At 43.5% G+C, this 21,401-nt stretch overlaps 1 protein-coding gene across 2 annotated transcripts in view; it reads right to left on the reverse strand.

Annotated features, from left to right (window-relative positions):
- Positions 1–2,805: 2,805 nt before the first annotated feature.
- The window catches only part of kcng4a (potassium voltage-gated channel, subfamily G, member 4a), a 29,957-nt gene continuing 11,361 nt past the window's right edge, over positions 2,806–21,401 (reverse strand). For both annotated transcript variants that reach the window (XM_086208206.1, XM_086208205.1), the window contains exon 4: positions 2,806–4,517. In XM_086208206.1, coding sequence (XP_086064332.1) covers positions 3,633–4,517 — 885 coding nt within the window. In that variant the 3' untranslated portion in view covers positions 2,806–3,632. The remainder of the gene's footprint in view (positions 4,518–21,401) is intronic.

The following is a 21,401-nucleotide window of genomic DNA, read 5'->3' on the forward strand; positions in this document are numbered from 1 at the left end:
GAAGAGACAATGACAGCGAGAAGCCAGGAAGGAAATTAAATTTGATCATGTTTAGAATAGATACAGAAGTAGAGAAAGGACCGCAGCGCAGATATCACAAGGAAGACAACCATCTTCGGAAACTGATAGAGCTCAGTGTTCAGCACGGGGAGTGTAGAAGTTTGGAGAAACAATGTGTGCGCGCCTGCAGATGAGACCCTAAGAGAGGGCTGACATATGGAGCAGTCAGGTCATTTATGAGGATTCTCCTGCACGCATAGGTTATTTGTGTGTGTGTGTGTGTGTGTGTCTTTTTGCACAAAAGACAGAGTCATAACGTGGTGGTAAAGAGGATGAAAGCATAAAATACATGTTCATAAATCCTCAGAAACATCAACATGAATTATTCATTGAAAAGTTCACCAGCACTTCTTGGCACTTCTGTTGTTGGCCTTGAAGTGTTTTTAATATCTGGAGAGAAAATTTAAAATCCATTGACGTGGTTTAACCGGGTGGTGATCACGCCACTGCTTCTGTCATAGCCATCAATGAGTGCCTTATAACAGAGCTGCCAGGTTGAGAGCAGTCAGGTAACTAATAATGCCAGTAATTTATCAAGTGTGAGCATAATGAGACATTAGAGTGGGGATGAACTTTATATTTTAAAGGGTTGTTTGTCCCTAAAATGAGAGAAGATTTTTTTCAGACTGACAGGCTCAACTTTTCCAGTTTTCAATCATGTCAGTGGACTAAAATGCATCATAACTGCAGTAGACGTCTCGTTATGTGGGCGGGAACTTTGTGACGTTCAACAGATGTTGGGATTTGGTCACTGTACATTTATGCTAAGACGGCAATGCTAGCTTACAAAAACGTCATCCATGTGGCACATTGGTGACGATGAAGGAATGAATTTTATTGGCAGTCAGTTTACAGAGGGGCTGCAATGTGACATTTTCAAGGTCGCGGCTCTTCAGCGGCTGCATCTCTTTTTCCTCACTAGTATTAAAACTGTTCGATAACATCCATGACTGCCAGCATGAACTCGCTGTGCTTTCTTGAATCCATATCAACATTTCAGCTCATACCTGTTGCCCTGACATTGACTTGATCTCTTGGTGTCACCACTGACATTCAACCAAACATCAATTTTGGTGGTGAGCTGGATAATACAAATTTAACCCACCAGTTTCAAATGTCTGTGTCACACTGAGGAGTATAAAACATAGTGTAACATCAACTAGTTATTTAATTAATAACTTTAAAATGTGAAACCCTCTGTGAAAGGATGAAAACTTGTAATTTTTCAATTGATCCCCAGGGAGAAGTTTAGTTCTCCTTAACAGCTGGATTAAATTCAATGACTGACAAAACACACATCTTCAAACAGGCAAATCTTAAAATTTGTCCTTGAGAAAGAAAGAAACAACGAACTGCGACTGTGAACTTTAGGTGCTGGCAGGCAGATCTTGTCATTCCCACCATGTTAACTATGGCTGTAAGTGTTCAGGCAAAGATGCCCTTGGCTCTAGTTCCACTACCTTTTGAGGCAGCAAGAACCAAACCAGAATCCATTTTGACAAGCTTCAAGTTACGTTCTTGTAGGTTAAGGTTAGGGTCACCAAGACTGATATGGGCCAATCAGCATCCTCTGAGGAGATGGGGGTGTGGTTTAAGTGTGAGACACTGATTCAAAACAACAATGTCGCTCTCCTGAAGAGGTGAGCGTAGCTGCTACTAAAGCATCAGTAACACAAGATCTAGAGAGCATTTCTATTTCAAAAGAAGACTTTCTCCGGTGGAAAGAGGACGTCACTCTTCTACTGACTGACTTCAGCTTCTACATGACTTCATTGATCTGATCGATGCTTATAGACAGATGCTTCATCCAATTACCTGCTGAGTACTGAAAGTGTCTCCTGTTTTCCAAACATTCTGTGACAACTTCTCAGATGGTTCTGCGTAGCAAACAATGTTAAGCTTTACGGACTATTTCTGGGTTGGTATGGATCGATGAGTGAGAGAACTGACTAACCTTTTATTAACTGTCAAACCATCAGCTAACCAGGTTAGTTACTGTTTAATCACCCACATGAAACATTTTATGTATGATTTATGATATCAGTGTCTCCTGAGATATTGACTCTCCAGATGGATAATAGCTTTAATCTTTCCAATCCATCATGTCTCATCGTACAAATTTGGACTGCCTCGTTCTGGGCCATATGTTACTGTAGGGGCTCCTATAACACATTCTGCTGCACCTGTAAATCCCACCATAGCTATTGCTGCATAAATGGGATGCCATATGGCAAATAAACGCCACAGCAAGTAAAAAGTCATTTCAATAGGATTCTGGGGGAGGAAAAAAATAGTTAAAACAAATTTGAAGCAACTGGATACAGCTGAGTTACAGGCGTTTGTGGGTCTTTTAATCCCATTTTTAATCTAGATTACGTCCACATCTGGCATGCCTGCGTGCCTCCACACCATTCTTGGACCCCATAGTGAGTCTGACCACCCCTGGATTTGACAAAGAGTGATAGGATTGGTTCATTCCCAGACCTGAAGATGTTCAAGTTAAGTAGATCGTTTTAGTCACGCTGCATCACTGAAATCCTCCTCGGCAAGATTTGTAGAGAGACATGGCACCCTTCCATGTGTGGTGTAATTGTGCTCATGAAAACAAGGAGATGATGTAAGAAGGGGATTGGCACAGAAGCGCCGTTCACAGAATACTTATCTGTGTGTCTGGCTGGGACAGCTGTCCTCTGCCTTCTTCTCTCGGAAACTCTGATTGCGCATCCTGGAATAACTGAAGTGATTATACCCAGAACACACCAAAAAAAACTACAGCTCAGAAAATGGATTTCTCTCCGATTACTTTGAGAGCTTTTATTTGGAGCGTTGCAAAGTACATTTCATGGTTGTTAGCACTCATTCTCTCACACTCACTCTCTCACCCACTCTGTCTAACAGGAGCACATCTGCCTCTCTTCATCCAGTCATTCCCTCACTTACTGATCAAAAATGCATCAGATCTGCAGTATCTTCACACCTGTTACCTGCGGTCGATGATGGAAAACAGACAATCATCACATCATATAATCGAAGCATACAAACATACGTGAGAGAGAGATCGATATACAGTACATGTCTTATGGGAAAAATCTTTGTTTATATTTTGACTCAGAACATGGCTTCAAGCTTCTCAGAAAATAAAGTAGAGGAGCACTTATATAAATTCATGGCAGAAAACTAGGATATACAGTATGAGGCATTTTCAGTTCGTACTGTAAGCAACATTATACAGTTGCAAAGGATTTTCACAGTGAAAGGAAAAGCAACTTTGGATTGATATTGCATGTTTATGGAAGCAGACAGTGACTAATATTTCTGCAGCGTGGAGGGTTTCCCTTTCAAAAAGACAATTTAAAGGGTATTCGGATGTCTTTGCAGTCTTCTGTGAGCATGTAGTTCAGATACACACTTGTCACCAGACAAAGAGAAACGCTGTTTATTTAATCTCCTTGTTGTTGATGCAATTAAGATAATGAGACCATTACAAGGATGGTCCTTAAGCAGTAATTTATGTAACAGGGTTATTGGAAGGTTTGGATTGAGTCAGTCATTGTGAGTTCTGTGGCGCTCATTCAGAAAGCTGCTGCTGGAAGGCTGTGGTTATTATTGCCTGGACCGTCACCTTCTTTCCCTAACAGAGACTCTAATGAGTACATACTATCCTTGTCTAGACGTAATACTAATCCAGAGGCAGCCGAGTCCTCCAGCTCACCTCCTCCACTGTCATCTCTCCCCTCCTGCAGCTCGCTGGAAGCAGCTGCAGCGGCAGCGGCCGCTGCGCACTCCTCTTTGAACAACCGGTCATGCTCCATCTTGAGCTCCTGGTAGGAGCGGGAGAACATGTGGAAGATGGAGGTTGCAGGGAAGGCCATGATGAGGATGCCACTGAGGATGCTGCTCAGTGCTACCACCTGTCCAGGGATGGATCTAGGCACCATGTCGCCATAGCCCACAGTTGTCATGGAGATGATGGCCCACCAGTAGGAGGCGGGGATGCTGCTGAAGTCGTGAGTGCCTGTGAGCTCGCTTTCAGCCAAGTGGACCAGCGGGGAGAAGAGGGTGACAGCCACGCAGAGGAAAAGCAAGAGGAGGCCAAACTCTCGGGTGCTGCGCCTGACAGTCAGCCCAAGCGTCTGCAGGCCGAGAGAGTGGCGAGCCAGCCGCATCACATAGAGAATTCTCAGTGCCCGCAGAATCCTCAACACCAGACCTAGCTTGTCCAGGTAGACCTTACCTCCTCCTGGCCTTTCATGCTCAAGGGCTTGGTCCTCCTCTGTCACGACCAGGGACACATAGTAAGGCAGGATGGCCATGGCGTCGATGATATTGAGTGGCCCACGCAGGAAGTCCAGCTTGCTGCGAGCCTGAATAAAGCGCAGGATGAATTCCAGGGAGAACCAGGCCACACACACTGTCTCTATGATGAACATGTTGCGGCACTTAGTGGAACACTCGCCCTGAGGTGAAGAGGGAGAATGAGAGTGACAGACAGAGAAATTGAGGGCAAGAGGATCGGGAATATGCCAAGGAGCAGGACAGATGAGGAGGAGGAGAGAATGGGAAGATGGGGAGAAGACAAAAATCCTCAGGTCAGATAATCACCCTTGGTAATCTTTAATAAATCATGAGCTACAGTGGGGCCCATGGCGACGCAGCTGCAGCCGCACTGATGGATCATACAGTGACACAATCAATCAATTATTTCATTATGGCACGTTTCAGAGAATAATATGGCACTCAGTGGGAGCGGTGACAGAAAGCAATCAGGCTGGCATACCCTCTAACTACAGCGTCAATGAAGAGCAGCGCAAGCAGGAAAGAACCTAATACGATGAAACAGGAGAGAACAGATATTAACAGATCCTCTGCTTCATACTGTAGTTTTGTCTCCTTCCATCACTCAGCTCACATATCTTTTTTCAGTCTCGCTGTTCTTCATTCATCTTCTTGTTTCCAGAAAATCAATCACTCTTTTCTTTGCTTAAGAAGGAGATATTGGGCTCGATTTAAGTGGCCTACATTGTAGGGTCACTGCACAAGAGTTTTTGGGGCGTATCCAATACATTCAAGTCAGTTCAATGATGAATATTTTGGGTGCACAGTCTGGGGCAAGCAGATTGTCAATCACCACTTAATAAATCAAGGATGTGTTTTAGGCAATCCGTCACAGTGCCAGCAAACCCTTTTGTTGAGCCAGGTGGCTCACAGTATGACAGTGAACGAGCAATGAGCCCCCTGGATCAGGTCTAGCCTTCTGCCTTCGCATCAACAAAATGCCCCTCCAGCAATTAACGACTGGCAGTTTTTAATCTACAAAATGAATAAAAATTCAGCACACAGCATACATTATTAAAAGATTACCTGCCCTCAACTTTTTAAATTCCCATGTACCCTAGAAACATTCAACCTGGCCTGGAGGTAGCATGGCTCTCTAAAAACTGACGGGTCGCTGGTTCGATTCTCACTTTCCCCGCTGACCATCTCAAAGCATCCTTGAGCAAGGTACTGAACCCCTAATTGCTCCTGATGGCCCTGGGATGGACTGGCGACCCGACCAGGGTGACCCCCGCCTCTCGCCCGATGTCAGCTGGGGTAGGCTCCCCCCTTAACGGATAAGTGGTATAGAAAATGGATGGATGGACATTGAACCTTTTAATGTGTACCTTCTTCTACCTCCACAGATGGTACTAGGCTAGCACCACAAAGATTAATGCCAGCACTGTCAAACATGGTACTGGAGGTCCAGGAGCAGGAGGTTTTAACAGTCAGGACTCTGTCTCCAGCTGACATACTGCCTTCTCCTTCAGGTTCTGCTTTGTACATGTGTGATCTAGAAAAGCCTGCGGCTCTACAGAAGGAGCCTTTAGGTGAGTGGAGTGTGATAGAGTCGTGCCGATCAAACGAAGAGAAGGAGCAGGTCCTTGCAGAAAAGGAGAGGGAAAAACATAAAACACTTGTGGAGTATTTCAAAAAGATATTACAGATTTGCTTTGCCCAGCCCCAATCAAATAAAAAGCATATAAAAAACTACAGATACTAAGGGATGAAAATACCATTATCAGCCGAATTAGACAAACCAAGACAGACAAAACACAAAAACTGACTATTAATTAAATTGGCTGACCAACAAACTGAGATGACCAACTACAGGCCCCACAGGCTTGGCAGCTGGTGCGGAGGGGGGGGGGGGGGGGGGTGAAGGGTTGACCCGTTCCAGAGGACCGCAGATGGAGTATGGAGGTGTGGAAGGTCAGAAAAGTATTGGGCGGGGAAATTGGGGAAATTGGTGATATGCTGCCAGGGCTTGGTGTGGGTAAGGACCCTGGCAGCTAAGTTCTGGATGAGCCTGTCCAGGGCTTTACTGAGTACACCAAACAGGACGCCAATGCAATTGTCCAGACAGGAAGTGATGAAGGCTTGGATGAAGATCTCAGTGACATAGTTGGAAAGTGATGGCCAAAGTCTGGAATGTTTGTGGGCTTTTTCTTGTTGTCCAGCTTGACTAGGTTTGATGACATCCAGGAACTTGATTTAGAGGGTCCAAGCACCAAGCCTTAGGGCACGCCTTGGTTGACAGGGGTCAGGGGGGAACTGGAGCTGTTGATGGTGAAAAACTGTTTCCTGTTGGAGAGGTATGACTCAAATCAGGAGGAACTGTCCTGGTAAGGTCTACGTAGTCAAGATGGGTGGTTTAGGGGGATAGAAAGAGAAAATGAGTGGTAAAATAGGAGTAGACTAATGTGGCCAAGTTAAGCAGTACCAGAAGCTACTGGTGGATAGAATCCATGTTTGTCTGAAGAAAGTCCAGGAACTTGGAACAGAGGTCAGGGGCACCTGGGGGGTAGTGGACATAAGAGGGATGCAGTAGTTGGTTGATGGTGGAGAACAATGTTCTGGGTTGTTTTCTGGGAACTGATGAGAATCAAGTATTACTGTGCCTTGGCCTGGGAGAGAGCATTTTTGTAGGACGTTACAGGGTCTTTAAAAGCTGTTAAGGTGAAGGTGAACCTGGAAGATGGTTCTCTTGTAGAGCCTCTCCAGCAGGGGACCAGCAGCCTTCATGGCACATAGTTCAGTGGTAAAACCAGGGTGCAGAATGGGTGAAGGAGACTGACTGAGGGCCAGAGTCAAGAGTAGATGAAGATAAGGAGCAGACAGAAGTGAGTAACTCAGACAGCGCAGACATGAGTAGTGGATGCTTCAGGGAGGCAACAGATGAGGACAGGCAAGAGCGAGCAGACCCAGGTAGTGTTCAAACAACACACTCAAATGATGTGGTACTTGGTACTGGATGCACTTTGACCAGGATGTCAGCTGGGTGGATGACAGCCAGCCCACCTCCACCACCCCAGGAGCAGAGTGGGCTTCTACATTGCATGGGGGTGTGGGTTGCTTGAGTGTCCTGCTGATTTTATGGATGAATTCTGCTTTTTTTTTTCTTCATCATTCTTGCATCTAAAGTTGTTAATTTGACTGTCAACTATAAACAGCAAATAGAAGAGGAGCTCTTGGCTTAGATGTATCACTGCTGCAAGTCTCCAAACTTGGTTGTGAGATTACTGGGGCTTTGTATAGATACAAAGTTGCCTCTCCACTGAACAACAGACACTTGAGCAGAATTTCTTATTCATGGGTGTAAAGCAGATACAATCCTTATTTTTGCTTGTACTGTGTGGTAGAATGAGAATTCTTTTTCTTGTTATGACAAAAATATAATGTTAACACTGAGGCCACGTAAGCATGATATTTGTGCGAGCCAGCAGCCTCTTCCTCCGTTGTCTTCTGTCCATTGTTCGCTCTCCACATTCATCTCTCCGCTCAGACTTTGTGACTCACGTATTTCCATTCCCTCTCATCATTCTTTTTTCTGCTTTCTACCCTTTTCTTCTCCAGCAGCCTGACTCCACCTTCTCATTACTCATTCAGTTTCCTCCTCCATCACCCTGTCCGAACTCCCACCCGCTCATCCTTCACTCTGTTTGTCCCCTCACACAGCTCACTCTTTCTCCTTCAAAATCCTTCATTCATTCACTGTTCCCTGAAGTGAAACACAACTCCCTCCACTGTTCCTCTATTCATGATGCATCCTTCACACATGTCACCTTCCTCTCACTCTCTTTTACCACTCATGTTCTCCCCGCCTCTCTCACCCCAGTGTGACTCTTAGCCTTTTACTTTAGTCCCGCTGGGTGATGTTTATCTGCAATTTGTGTGCTGCTGGTGCCTCTCTGTGTATACACAGTGGTATTATAGAGTCGAGAAACAGTGAGACTTGGAACATTTGTTGGCCACTTTGCAGCAGCACAACAAACTACTTCTGACACCTCCAATATTCCAACTCTAATAGTCTACTCTCCTTTAGCTCTGTCTGCTCTCCACCCACTCTTGAGGACAATATCTGGAATTTATTGCCAAGTACGGCCTGGATTTTCCAACAGCCGAAGGGTTTTGGAGCTTGCTGAACAAAGATCAGATCAGAAGCAGATCAGAAGCAGAGCGTAATATGAAGCTGCTCACAGACGCGAGTCGGGCGGCTGCTGATTCGTCGCTGACACGTCTGAGACAAGTAGCGGGTTAAATATTTAACAGCCAATAAAACCTCCAGACAAAGAATGAGGAGACCTGTGGGGTGTGTGTGACAGTTGTTTCTGTATGTGTCAAATATATTCAAAATGTAAATAAACACATTAACAGGCTAAGCATTGTGAACATTAGCAAACGGCAACATCCTAATTCATTCTTTCACCTGCATCCTTTACTTTTTTGTTCTTCTGTTCTCTAGAAAACAGAGTGGGCAGACAAACAAACTCGGTTGCCCAAGTCTCAGTGAACAGCTATTTTTAGAACAAAAGGTCCTGTCTTGTGTATATTCTTTGTCGCTTTTTTGCCACATCTTGCGTGTGCTTTCGTGACTTGTCAGGGACTCCTTATAGTGTCGTCGATTCATGCACTTTAGAGCGCTAACTTGAAAATGAATATTGATCTGTTGACATTTCTAGTTAAAAGGCTGCAGACGTTTCATTGACTGTCAGGCCTTTTAAAGATTCAGTGAGTTTATGTGCACAGTTGCTGTTCAGCTCAATTAGGCCATTTTAAGTCATTATCCCAGCATACATGAACCGGAGATCAGATACATCGCATGTCCGTCTCCATAACAGCAGGTGGCATTATATCCGTGTCAGATGGTGGTTATTTTTTCTTGTTTTGTCACATAAACCAAAAATATAAGCCAGCGAACAAACAGCATCCCTGTTGAAAGGCTGACTTCAATTCAAAGATTATCAAAAAAAAACCTGACAACTCTTTCAGCTGTGGCAGCCTCATGTTTGTCTCCTCGTCTGCCCAAAAATGTGTTGTTTATGCCTGAGTTCCCACCATGATGTCACCCACCTTGACTGTGTGCGCTTCACAACACAGCCAGACCTACAAGTACAGCATGTCAGGTAAAAACCTAAGGCTGTCTGAATCAATCAACTCTGGTACAGAATGAAAGGTCTGATCTAGTTATGTCAGGCCAACTTTGAAAAGTACTCTTTGAGTCAGACTGCGCTGTTTATGTTTGTTTTTATACATCCAGTTGTAGGGTGTAAATGTAGGAAAAGTAGCTAATCATTCAGAATCAATGTGAATCAAAAACGACTTCACTGGAGGGACAAAAACTGTGTTGCTGTTCCATAGTATTTACTTTAAAAGACGGTTAAACTTTGTAAATTTCTGAACATAATTATTCAGAATATCCATTTTATTTGTCTATGATACAGTATATATAAAGTTGTATTTAATATACAACAAACTTACCTCGGAACGAATCAAAATTGTTAAAGAACTGCTTCAAATATTTGTCTGTTTATTTGTCTGAATTTTCAGTCGTGATTCTTAATCGATTTTTGCCTCTTTGAGAATATCTTAGAAAGTGACTCCATCAAGAGTAGTGAGTTGCACTTATTAATAAAATGCTAAATTCCCATGTTATTGAATCCCTTGATCCCTTTACGGCACCGTGAAACTGCTGCATCCTGAGAAGCAGCCTATCAGCTGTCAACTGTGGCAGCCGGCAGAATAAAAACTGGAACCACACATGATTTCTCCAGAGGTCTGAAGGACTGAGGGGGGATATCTGACCTCACACAGAGGACATTTACAGAGGGAAAAGACGAATGTGATAATTTGAGGGTCTGTCCCTGAGATGACGATGAGTAGAAATCAACCCCCAAACCTGTCCTCCTCCTTAATCTTGTCTGCATTCCTCACAATTATTCTGTGTTCTGTCCAGTCCGACGCACCGTGGGACTCCTGGCTGCCTTTACTCTATCAATCTTTCAGACATTTTCTCCCCTCAGTTTAAACGTTTGCCCTCTCTATGTGTCCTTTATCCCCCCCCCCCCCCCACTGCTCTCTCGGTGCCCCTCTGTTTCTCTCTCCTGCATGCTGACATCAGGGCCATCAGGGCTTTGCGACACGCTCTCACCCTTTGCATGAGAGGCCATTTGTTACAGCTAGCGGCTTTCGACTTCTGTCTTTATCAAATGCACACACATTGGCAGATGCATACAATACCTCCCACAATGCCCACTATCTCCTCGGTACAACACTCTGTAGGACTGTTGGTGACAGCTCACTTCAAGACTAACGCTGTTCACCCCAGCAGCTGCTTTTCATCGTTGGTCCTCTTAACACTTCTCATGTCACATTAAGATGAGGACCACCGTGGGGATAGAGGCCATCTAACAAAGCAGTTCCGGGATATTTGGGGTGACCTCGTGGGAAACCACTATTTATTACAGTATTTATTACAGTATTTACTATGTCTTGAGTTTTTATACCACCTGAGCTTAGGGATGTCCCAATCTCTGTGACCCTGACCACAACGTGTTATCGTTTAATATTGGATAGCTGAGAGAATTTGATTCCTGAAAATGACAGGACAACAGAATTCACTCAAGAGGAGATGACTCACTCTGTTTGAGTCGTTGCAACTGCAGGGCGGTGAATGATCCGGCCAAATACCAATTACAGTCATACACCTATCCTACCTAGGCCAGTCACTTCTAAATCCTGTGAAACGAGGAAACAGTGCTCACTGCACCAGTGATCATGCTGTGGATCATTTTGCCTCAGATTTGCTTCTTTGGTGCCTTTAAAGCATCTTGCCCACTGGCCAACAAACCTGCTATGAGGCTTTAGTCTGTAATGGCAACAGCTGCAATCAGCATTCGCTCCGGGGTCAAATGACTCTGTTGTACACACAAGTATTTATTGACTTTGGCTCAGAACACCTTCCAATCTCGACATACGCTGAGTGATCAGAGCTCCCCTGTCAACATTATCAACAATATACAGTATATCAGTGACACAATAAAAGCTTGTTGCCTCCACAAGTTTATTTCATCTCAGGCACGAGTGCAACTCCAAGTCCAAAATGTAACAGAAATGCCATTGCTGTCATCCATGCAGACACCAACCAACCAAAGATGATTTACAAGCCCAAGATGCTACACTTCAGCGCTGCTTGACAACATCTTTGTGGCACTGACACCAGAAAAAATTGACGACTCCTCATGACATGCCCAGAGGAATGTGGGTGACTAGTGACTGCAGAGGAGGTAGAGATGCATCCTTGAAACATCTCTGAAAGGAGGAGCAGGTTCCTGGTGGATGCTGAAGGGTCCTGGACATGGAGAGAGATTCGATAATCATCCTCTAAACGCAGCCCTTTGAAGATACTTCCCCAACACTGACAAGCACCAATTTGGACAGCAACCGTAACAGTTGGCCACTTTTAAGTTTACTACACTCTAATTTTCACACTTGAATAGCACCAAAATGTTTTCACTGCATGTTGTTGAGAGGAGAGCACAAAGAGTGGCCAGCCGGCGAGGACAAAATACAGTCAAGAAAGAATTTGATCGACTTTTAGGGCCTAATACTCATCAGCTCGGAGCATTTGTTACACCAACAAACTGCTCAGAGAGGAAGGTAAAAAAACTGGAAAGAAAGAGCTGTTACAGACTTTTCCTGCAATAAAACTTGTTCCTATTGGACCCCACAGAATCATGTTGTTCAATTAGAATGTAGATGCAGCAGCTGCCATAGTATTTTCTGGTATTAACATTGATGATGAAAGATGAGATTTTCTTTTGAAAGATCTGATTTAAAGATCATTATGAACGCCTCCTACTCTATGCAAAACTCATGTGTGCTTTATTCATTATTTCAGCAACACCAGTGACGAGTGGCAGTTGCTGAAACGTACAGTGTGTGAATCAAGATCACCTCTGCTTATATGTGTTCTGTTTCCCTCCTGCCAAACTTTGGGATCCTCACTCATGTATTGGTATGATTCCTGTAAATATGCCTGAAATATTTCATGAGCACCATGAAATATTCTTGTAAATTTGGCCTGTCCTCCACCCTTCAGCCATGTTTAATCGTACTCATCCCATGATTCGTCACATAGACGATTTAAAAGCACCAATGGATAACCTCCAAAAATCGACATAGACTGGATAGTAGAAGTGTTTCAGAGCCCCTAACCTGAGCTGATGTTTGCCGAGAAATAAATCATTTTCATGGCACATCATCTTTTTCTAAAGTCTCTGGAAAACTAATTTATCCATTAACATTTAGCTGTATTTTAGGCCGACACTGCATTTAGCATAAATTACGTCACTAAAACATACAATGTGTTTTATTATCAGTCCCTCCAGAAAAACGTGATTATGCAGTTGCATAATTCAATGCATAATTAGCCAAACTGCGCACATTTATGCAGGGGCTGCATTTTTTCAAAAACGGCGATAAATAAATCGCTGATTTCCATGCAAAATGTGCAAAATATGCAGGGCTTGTCTGAGTTCATATTTTCGTTGCAACAAAGTCAGAAAAGTTTTCGCAGAAAGTTGGAAAATGTTGCATTTACTCCACACAAGAGCCGCCATTTTCCTCCCGTTGCCTTGGGAACGTTGTGAAGTGATGTCATCAGAAAGCTGCAAACCCCGCGAAGAAGACACAATGAAGTTCGCAAATCAGTCTCATTTGCCAACAAAAATAAGCTTGGAGCTCGTTTCATTTTGGTCTGAAAGAAATCAAGACGAGAGCTTGATTATTCCCAGAACTTTCTGTGGCATAGTATGCTTGCTCATCACGGGAAGTCATTAGAAATGACACTTTCCTTTAAGCTCGTAGCCATACGGTTGTGGGAATCAGTTTTTTCTTCCTTATTCATCAAACTGCAGTTTTTGCAAATTCCCACAATTTCATTGCATAAAACTGCATAAATATCCTGCATATTCCATTGCATTTTAAAAAAAAAATGTGCCACATAATGAAGGATTTTTACCCGCAACCATCACAATAAAACTCTTAATTTTTCGGGAAGGACTGTATAATGCATCTTCTCATGGACATCCATGTTCAGTCATTTCAGCAGTGTTTTGTGCGACAGGAGCCTGCTGTTGTATTTTTTGCACACCAACATCGCACAAGGTGAAGTAAATTTAGCCTTTTATGTACTTACAAATGGTGTCTTGAGCTCATGAAGATGTTTGTCCCTCCTGCATCGTACCTTGATGACCCAGAACGCAGAGGGAGCCACGCACGTACATTAGCTAATGACGCTCATGGAGACTGACAGCTAACAACAGTAGAATGGGTTTTGTGTTTGGGTGAATGACCCCAAAACTGGAAAAGTTCTAATTTGTAATGCAGGGGTACAAAAACACCTTTGTAAATTCAAGGTTCCTTTCTGTGAGTGCTTGAAAAACATATTACACTCTTTTTTTCAGTGAAGTACTGCTTTTAGACTAGCTGGACAACACCCGTCTTCTTCAGCATTGCACTCTAATTTGTAGATATTTGAAGAGCTGACTTGTCTTGTTGAGGATGAGAAATATTAATGAGCATATATGACATCTACGAGGGCTGCATATCCGTGCAAAGCAGCAAAAGAAAGAAAGAAAGAAAGAAAAAGGAAGACAAGCCTCCCAGAGATGGAGCTGGAAGCCCTTGCAGGTGTGTGCAACGTTTTCGCTAAGTGTGGCAGCCTCGGTTGTTTGTAATGCTGCTGCGGCAGGCGTGTCGTGCCGCGGCGACTGTGCCTGGTGTATTTCAGGCTGTAATTGGTTGTTTCTGAGTTGTGTCTCTGATTAAACATCTGGTAAATGTTGCTTCATTATGATCATTTTCTGTGCACTTCTTTGATGTGAGCGCTTGTGATAGCGACTGGGCAGATGGTCAGAGAGCTCCATTTAGTGAACCCTGTTATACTTCTCTCTCATATAACACCTGACTTTGACCAGCAGTTAATTATTCCTGACACACAGAGAGAGCTGATAGCAAAATACTTGATCCCAAGTGTGCTGGGTTTCTCTTTCAACAAGTGAGTCTGGACACAACAACAGACGTGAATGCAGAGTTAATCTGAGTGTATATTTGGTTTAAAATCATCCAGCCGTGTCATGACAACTGCTGGCTGCATCTTGATTTTTCCAGCACTTGAGTTGTACATTCTTGTTGACACCCCCCCCCCTCCCTAACCTCTTTGAGTGACCCATCAGCGCACAACCAGACAGCTGCTGGCTGCTCAACAGCAAGGTCACTCTGTGTACCAGGGGATTGAAGTGTAAATGTGTCTTTTTATTGTTGGACAAGAGGAAGCTTCTATTGTTCTCAATTATTCATGTGTTTTTCTACTTGTGTGTCTCTCAAAGCTCCACATTCCTCTGTGTTCTGTTGCAATTTGGGTGACTCTTTCCATATGTGACAGCTCAACTGCTTCATATAGAATCATTGTTACGTGCCCATTTTGTTTAAATCAGTATTTTTGTTCCAAGCATCTATTTTAACTCTGGCTGTCAGGTCTTTCTTTCTGGTATAAAATCCCCAGTGATGATCCAGGAATCCTGCTGTATCCAATGGTTTGGTCAGGAAGAGCAACAAGAGTCCTTCCATCAGTCAGCTTTACCGTGTTGCGGACCTTGAGCATACTTCAGTGAACAAAGCTTCTGCATGCTATTCACTGACCTTGCACACACTTTTACACCTTTTCCAACCAAGGCAAAAGAGGAGAGGAAGAACAGATGAAATACACAGAAAGAAAGGTGTGGAAGTGGAAGAGAGGGTGGGGTTGAATGCCGCACCACTGGCCTTAACCTGAAACAGTGTGCATGAAGCACTGCGTTCACTAGTCATGGATTATTAAAGGGCTTGTATTATGTGACATCTCTATCCATCATCCGGCTGTTCTCCTGCAACCTGATAGCAGCACATGCAGACAAACACACACTCACAGGACATGCAACTGTGCTCCCATCAAGTCGTTTCCAGGAGTCCTTGAAAATAAAAAGACTAGAAAAAGGCCGATTCCACCCAAGACACGCTGACTCACAGCAGCCTCGGCTCCATACCCCAAGCATCCTCGACATGAGTGTAAGAGCAGAGCCTAATAGTTTTGTTCTATGTAGCAGCAGTGCAAACCCTCTCCGACAAGGAGCAAAGGCCCTAATGAAGAAAAATGAAAGAGGGGACTTGAGAAGGATGGCTAGATGGAGCAGAGGGAGGAGGAGAGCAGATGAAAGCTGGTTACTAAAGAAAAGATCAGGTGAAATCTCAAGCACAGGGTTCCCACTGCCTATATGTCCCTATTTTCTGACTGCTAGTGTCAGACACACACACACACACACACACACACACACACACACACACACACACACACACACACTGGGAACACCGAAATTTCCAAAGAGAGCCGAAATGAGTTTTTTTTTCCCTTACCACATTGCTGGGGGTCACTCCTCAAGGACCGCCCTGACAAGAATTGAGTGCGCAGCACTGAGAATAGCCACACAGACTACACCTATTTACAGTTCAGTTCATTTTAAGCCAGTTTTATCTACAAAATGCTCCTACTTTTCTCAACTGTCACTCAAGTTCTGCTACTCAGTCCAGTCAAAATCACCAAAACAGATGTCCAAGTGTCACACTACAGATGAAGCACAAATATATAGCCTGTGTTTTACATGTTATATGGAAAACATTAAAAAAAGAGAGCTAAGTACATGAGATCATGTTCTCCCCGACGTTAAAATCCAGGTCCACTGACCAAGATATGTTACGACTAACATCAAGGGGACTGTCTGTACAACATGGAGGCTACAGAGGCTACATGCTTGCTATTGGAGGCTGTCAGGAGGAGGGACGTGATTCTGGTTATGATGAAGAGGAGCAGCAGTGTGAACGGGTTGTTTGGGACTGACTGTGATTCTGGTGTGCTGCACTGAAGGTGACAGTTAGGAGCAAGACGAGTCTGCCGCCTCCGCGTCAACTAATGAGGATCCATAGTTAACAATAAACAATAAACCTGCCAGGTGAGGCTCAACACTGATTTGTGTGGACAGATGTCACAAGGTGACATTTTAATTTTGCAACAGCTGTGACCATGTCACAAGTGCAGACATGCCTCATACTGTAGATGATGTGTACACAAGCCAAGCCTGATGTAATCTGGGAACCATCAGCTACATCTGACAACGTAGCCTCTGGGAGCCAGGGTCAGAATTTCAGGGTTGCAGTGTAACCAGCAGATATCAGATCTACGTCCTTGTTCTGTCCACCAGTCATTGTTAACATTCTGTCTAGCAACTTGCAACATTTGCACTGAGTTGGAAGATGGTGAATATGAGTGGATAATTTTAAAAGTAGCTAGTTACTCTGAGTCACCAGCTTAAAACCAGTTGTTAAAATGTCAAATTACAGCCATTTTCTGACCTTACATTCTGCCGATACATTCCGTCACATTTGCAGACCTGCCAACATTGAAGAAATTTTATGAGTACGAAGCACCCCCCCCCCACGTGCCCCCACCACGGTAGTGCCATTGTACGCTCCGTTGTTGCCCACCTACCACCACTGACCCCATACCGAACACCATCATATATAATATGCACATATTAAAGCTTCACCAATCACTATTTATGGTCAGTACAAGAGGCATAGCAGAGTAAGCTAATAAACTGACTCTTGAGTTAAAGATGCGAGTCAGACCAGGTTAACACGTAACCTTCTTACGATTACTGAAGGGAAATTAAGGAGCCTGGTCTTAGTAATGTTTTACTCATAACTACACTGCAACCACCACAAAAGCACAAGATTAAAGCCTGGCAGAGGGAAGACTATAGGCTAGTAAATAGCAGGGGTCAGACAATCTAAGATAGGCTTTTAAAAGACTGACATTGCATTAAATGCTAAAGTCAGTTGCCCACACACTGGCCTTGCCAAAAGGCCGATTGTGTGCTATGCATAACTAACTGAGCTACAATAGCTTGTCACAGCTTGAATCCCTGTCATGATGTCAAAGTCATTTTTAAAGTTCACAAATTCATTCAATCAGACTAAAAAAAACAGCCTAATAACTGTAACCTATGACCTACTGTTCTGTAGTTATTCTATTATTATGTACTGCTCTGTAATGTTATTATTATTATTATTATTATTATTATTTCTTACCTTAATCAGCACCTATCTAAAACCTTCTAGATTTCTAGTAATTTCACTTTGCTGCCTCCAACTGATGGCGAATGTGACAGGCTTTTTTTTTTTCCTTGTGTGAGGGACTGTTCTTTAACCCCTTGTCCCCAGGAGACTGATGTCAATGGCCGTCTTGCAAATGGTGCAAAAAGCGTGACAAGGTATCTTGGACTTGAGGAGGCAAGGCCATCTCTCCTGATAGGTTTCAAGGAATTTTCTAGCCTTTTTTTCAGGCTGTTCTGCCATGACGCGCAAGCCTGAAGTTTTTATGCTTTTGGGAAAATGTGAGAGTTTAGCAAGAAGGTTCCGGGTTCAAGCCCCAGCTCGGGCATGGGGTCTTTCTGTGTGAGTCTGCATGTTCTCCCTGTGTCTGCGTGGGTTCTCTCTGGTACTGGAGGAGGTGCTTCCTCCCACAGTCCAAAGACATCAAGAGGGGACCAGGTTAATCCAGACTCTAAATTGACAGTAGGCGTGGCTGTGAGAGCCAATGGTTGTCTGTCTATGTCTGTCTATGACTGGTGACCCGTCCAGAGTGAACCCCGCCTCTCGCCCGAAGGCTGCTGGGATAGGCTCCACCCCCCACGACCCTTAAAAGGGTAAAAGGCTGAAATGGATGGATGGTGACAGTTTAACAGACTATTGTATTCATCGTATTGAGGAACCTACTATTTATTCAATGCTGTTTGGTGAGAACACTGAACTAGAATGGTAAGGAAAAGGGATGCAGACGAATATCACTTCGGTATGATGATAATCTTAAACTTCTCTTCACTTCTGGGTGAACGATATTCCTTGAAGCAGAGGCACTAAATTGAATTGAACGAACGCACCTACCATTTGGTGGGTGGTGCAAGTGGGCGAGTGGGCTCAAATGCAGTGCTCTGATTGGCCAAAAGCTTTTCACTCCACTTACAAACAGCTGGATGTGGCTCAGCGGTAGAATCAACTCCATAGAATGCATCAAAACTGAAACCGATGAAAAGTGAGATGCAACAAAATGCGTACCTGGAGAGCAGCGAATCGTACAAGCGTACTTCAGGGTCAAAATGCGTGCTGAGGACGAGAAATGCGTACTTGCTGGCAGGTCTGCTTTTGCTTGTTGAACTTGCATTTCTTATCTTTGTAGCTTTTTTTTTTTTTTTTTTTTTTCTTAGCTGCTGCCAAACTTCCTTGTGAGATCTGATGCACCTTTTAGTCTCGTTTGAACATGATCGCCTCCATTTTTCAATTCGATAGTTTTTGTTCAGCTCCAGAACTGAGATCACCACATAAAACACACAATTCACTGAACCCTCTCCACATTCACAGGAGGTGAAATGGCAATGCTCATCACATAACATTTTGTTGCCAAGTGTCTCTATTATGAGTGTTAGAGTCCCCAGCCTTGGTTTTACTTGCTATCGTGGTATCAGTTATATGCTTTCATCTGTTTTAACTGTGGGTGTGAAGACATTTACAGTTGTTGCGTTCTCAGTGTGGGAGTCAGCTGTAGATAAGTCTTACACACTAGTGACAAGGTTCCAGTTCAGAGGTTTCTCCATATGCACAGCCTTTCCCACAATCCATTGCTCATTACTTTCCTGTCTCATGCTGCATTCAGGTGATTTCCATCGCATGGTAAATCAGACAACCACTTTATAGTTCCAATACATAGTCAGAGAGTTCTTTGAAGATAAAGCTTGGAGGACATTGGCACGTATGACCCCATCATTCACTTTGGTCAAGTGGTTCTTGATGCTCCAGAGGGCATCTTTGCAAAAATGAAATTCTTTAAAAGAGGCTATGAATTGCAACACTGCACTGAGCTGTGACAGCTGCTGGACCTGCTCTGTCAATGTCATGCCAAGGTCATCGTATATATCAAAAGCCAGTGAGTCCCCAATATTGGAATGACGAATATGAACTGTCCTCCCCAGCCTGCATTGCTAACATAATCAGATGTCAGAAGCCTCACTGCATTGTGTTGCCCCTCTGTGCTGTGTTAGCTTTACAATCCTATCCTGGCATGGACAGGATAAGCACCTCATACTTCCCATAATCCTTCTTGGCAGCCATGCAGTGCATGAGACGGAGTGAATGGCGCTCATAACCAGATAAACTGTAATAGGCATGAAATCTGCTCTACGCTGATATGGTCTGAGTTCTGTACACAGCAACACGAAGAAGCACATTGGACACACACACACTCACACACACACACACACACACACACACACACACACACACACACACACACACACGCACGCACGCACGCACGCACCCCCCCCCCACACACACACACAGTGGACAGCCCAATCCAATCCCTAATCCTAATCCTGCCTTTACCCTTCACACCTTAATTCTAATTTTGACCAGGAACTCAGGAATGCCACATTAAGACTGCTCTTTAGTACCCATGAGGACTGGGGGTCCTGATATGGTTATTGTTTATACCAGAAAATGTCTCCAACAGGACATAAAACCACACACACACACACACACACACACACACACACACACACACACGCTCCTGTTTATCCTCCTTTTGTGTTCATTTAAAGTGGCTGAAATTATGAGGAGAATTATGAAATGTTGCATATGAAGAGTGCTTTTTCATTGGTTGCCCTCATTGTTAAACACAGATACTGAGCCATTCAAAGCTTTTCTCTTATTTGTATTTCTCCTTTATGAGTGCGGTGCTCATTCGGTTTCAGAGGTTCTATAAGGATCTCAGTCAGTCTTCCTCCAGGGGTCGTGGTCCAAATTGCCAATATCTCATTAGTGATTTTGTGCTTCCTAAACACAGTTTGATTGGTATATTGAATTATGAGGTGATTCCATGCCAAATTGTATGGCCTGGGACATTGGACATCTATTTATGACTAATATCACTTTATCACTTATCACTTGCTGTAAAATATCAAACATAATAAGCTAGTTAATCATTTATCTATTATCATTACTTATAGTATTAGTATATATTATACTAATACATATTAAATATTACATTATAATACAACATAATAAGCTACTTATCATTATTATTGCCACTACTGCTGCTATGTTGCCACTTGTTCCTGCCAGTACTCTACAATGTGCAACTGCTTTTTTTTGTTTTTTGTTCACAACTGTGTGAATAGCTTTTGTTGTTTGTGGACATTTCTATTTCCTGATAGTTGATAGTGATGCTATTGCACTACTTTTGTATCACCTTTTGTGTTTCTCTGGGCTTTTTCCTGTATGTATACTCGGTGTCTGCTGCTACTGGAACCTGAATTTCCTGAGGGCTCAGCCCAAAGGATCAATAAAGTTCTATCTAGTCTAATCTAATCTAATGCCTTCAAATGTGTTACACCAAATAAGCTAACGATTGTTTACAGACTGTTACATTCATCCTGATTCATGTTATACAAATTCTGCGCTGCTGAGAAGCAGAGGAAGACACAGCACATAGAGAACCTCCATCACAGCAAACCTTCTGATCTCCTCCAAACCGCTCAGGGGAGCAGGACATGGTAAAAAAATGACAGGCTACAGAACAAAGTAATTGAAACGAAGCTGCTCCACAGTTCTTGCGTACCAGCGACCCTGGAAAATGCAGGCTGCCATTCCTACATAGAGAACATATTGATGAATTACCATGTATGTTTGAAATGTGATAATACACTTTATAATCACATAATGTGACACCACGCAAACTGACACACATGGTATTAGTGTATGTGGTGTCAAAAGCAGTCAAGCTTCTGCAAATCCGGGATCACTGTCGAGAATCCCTTTCAACCCATCTGCGGTTCATGCAGTTCAATTGAGAGAACATGCATGAAATAATCTTTCGC

The sequence above is a fragment of the Aulostomus chinensis genome, chromosome 7 (genome assembly GCF_037954235.1).
Source record: "Aulostomus chinensis isolate RoL2024-O1b breed Wild chromosome 7, RoL_Achi_v1.0, whole genome shotgun sequence".
NCBI lineage: Eukaryota > Metazoa > Chordata > Actinopteri > Syngnathiformes > Aulostomidae > Aulostomus > Aulostomus chinensis.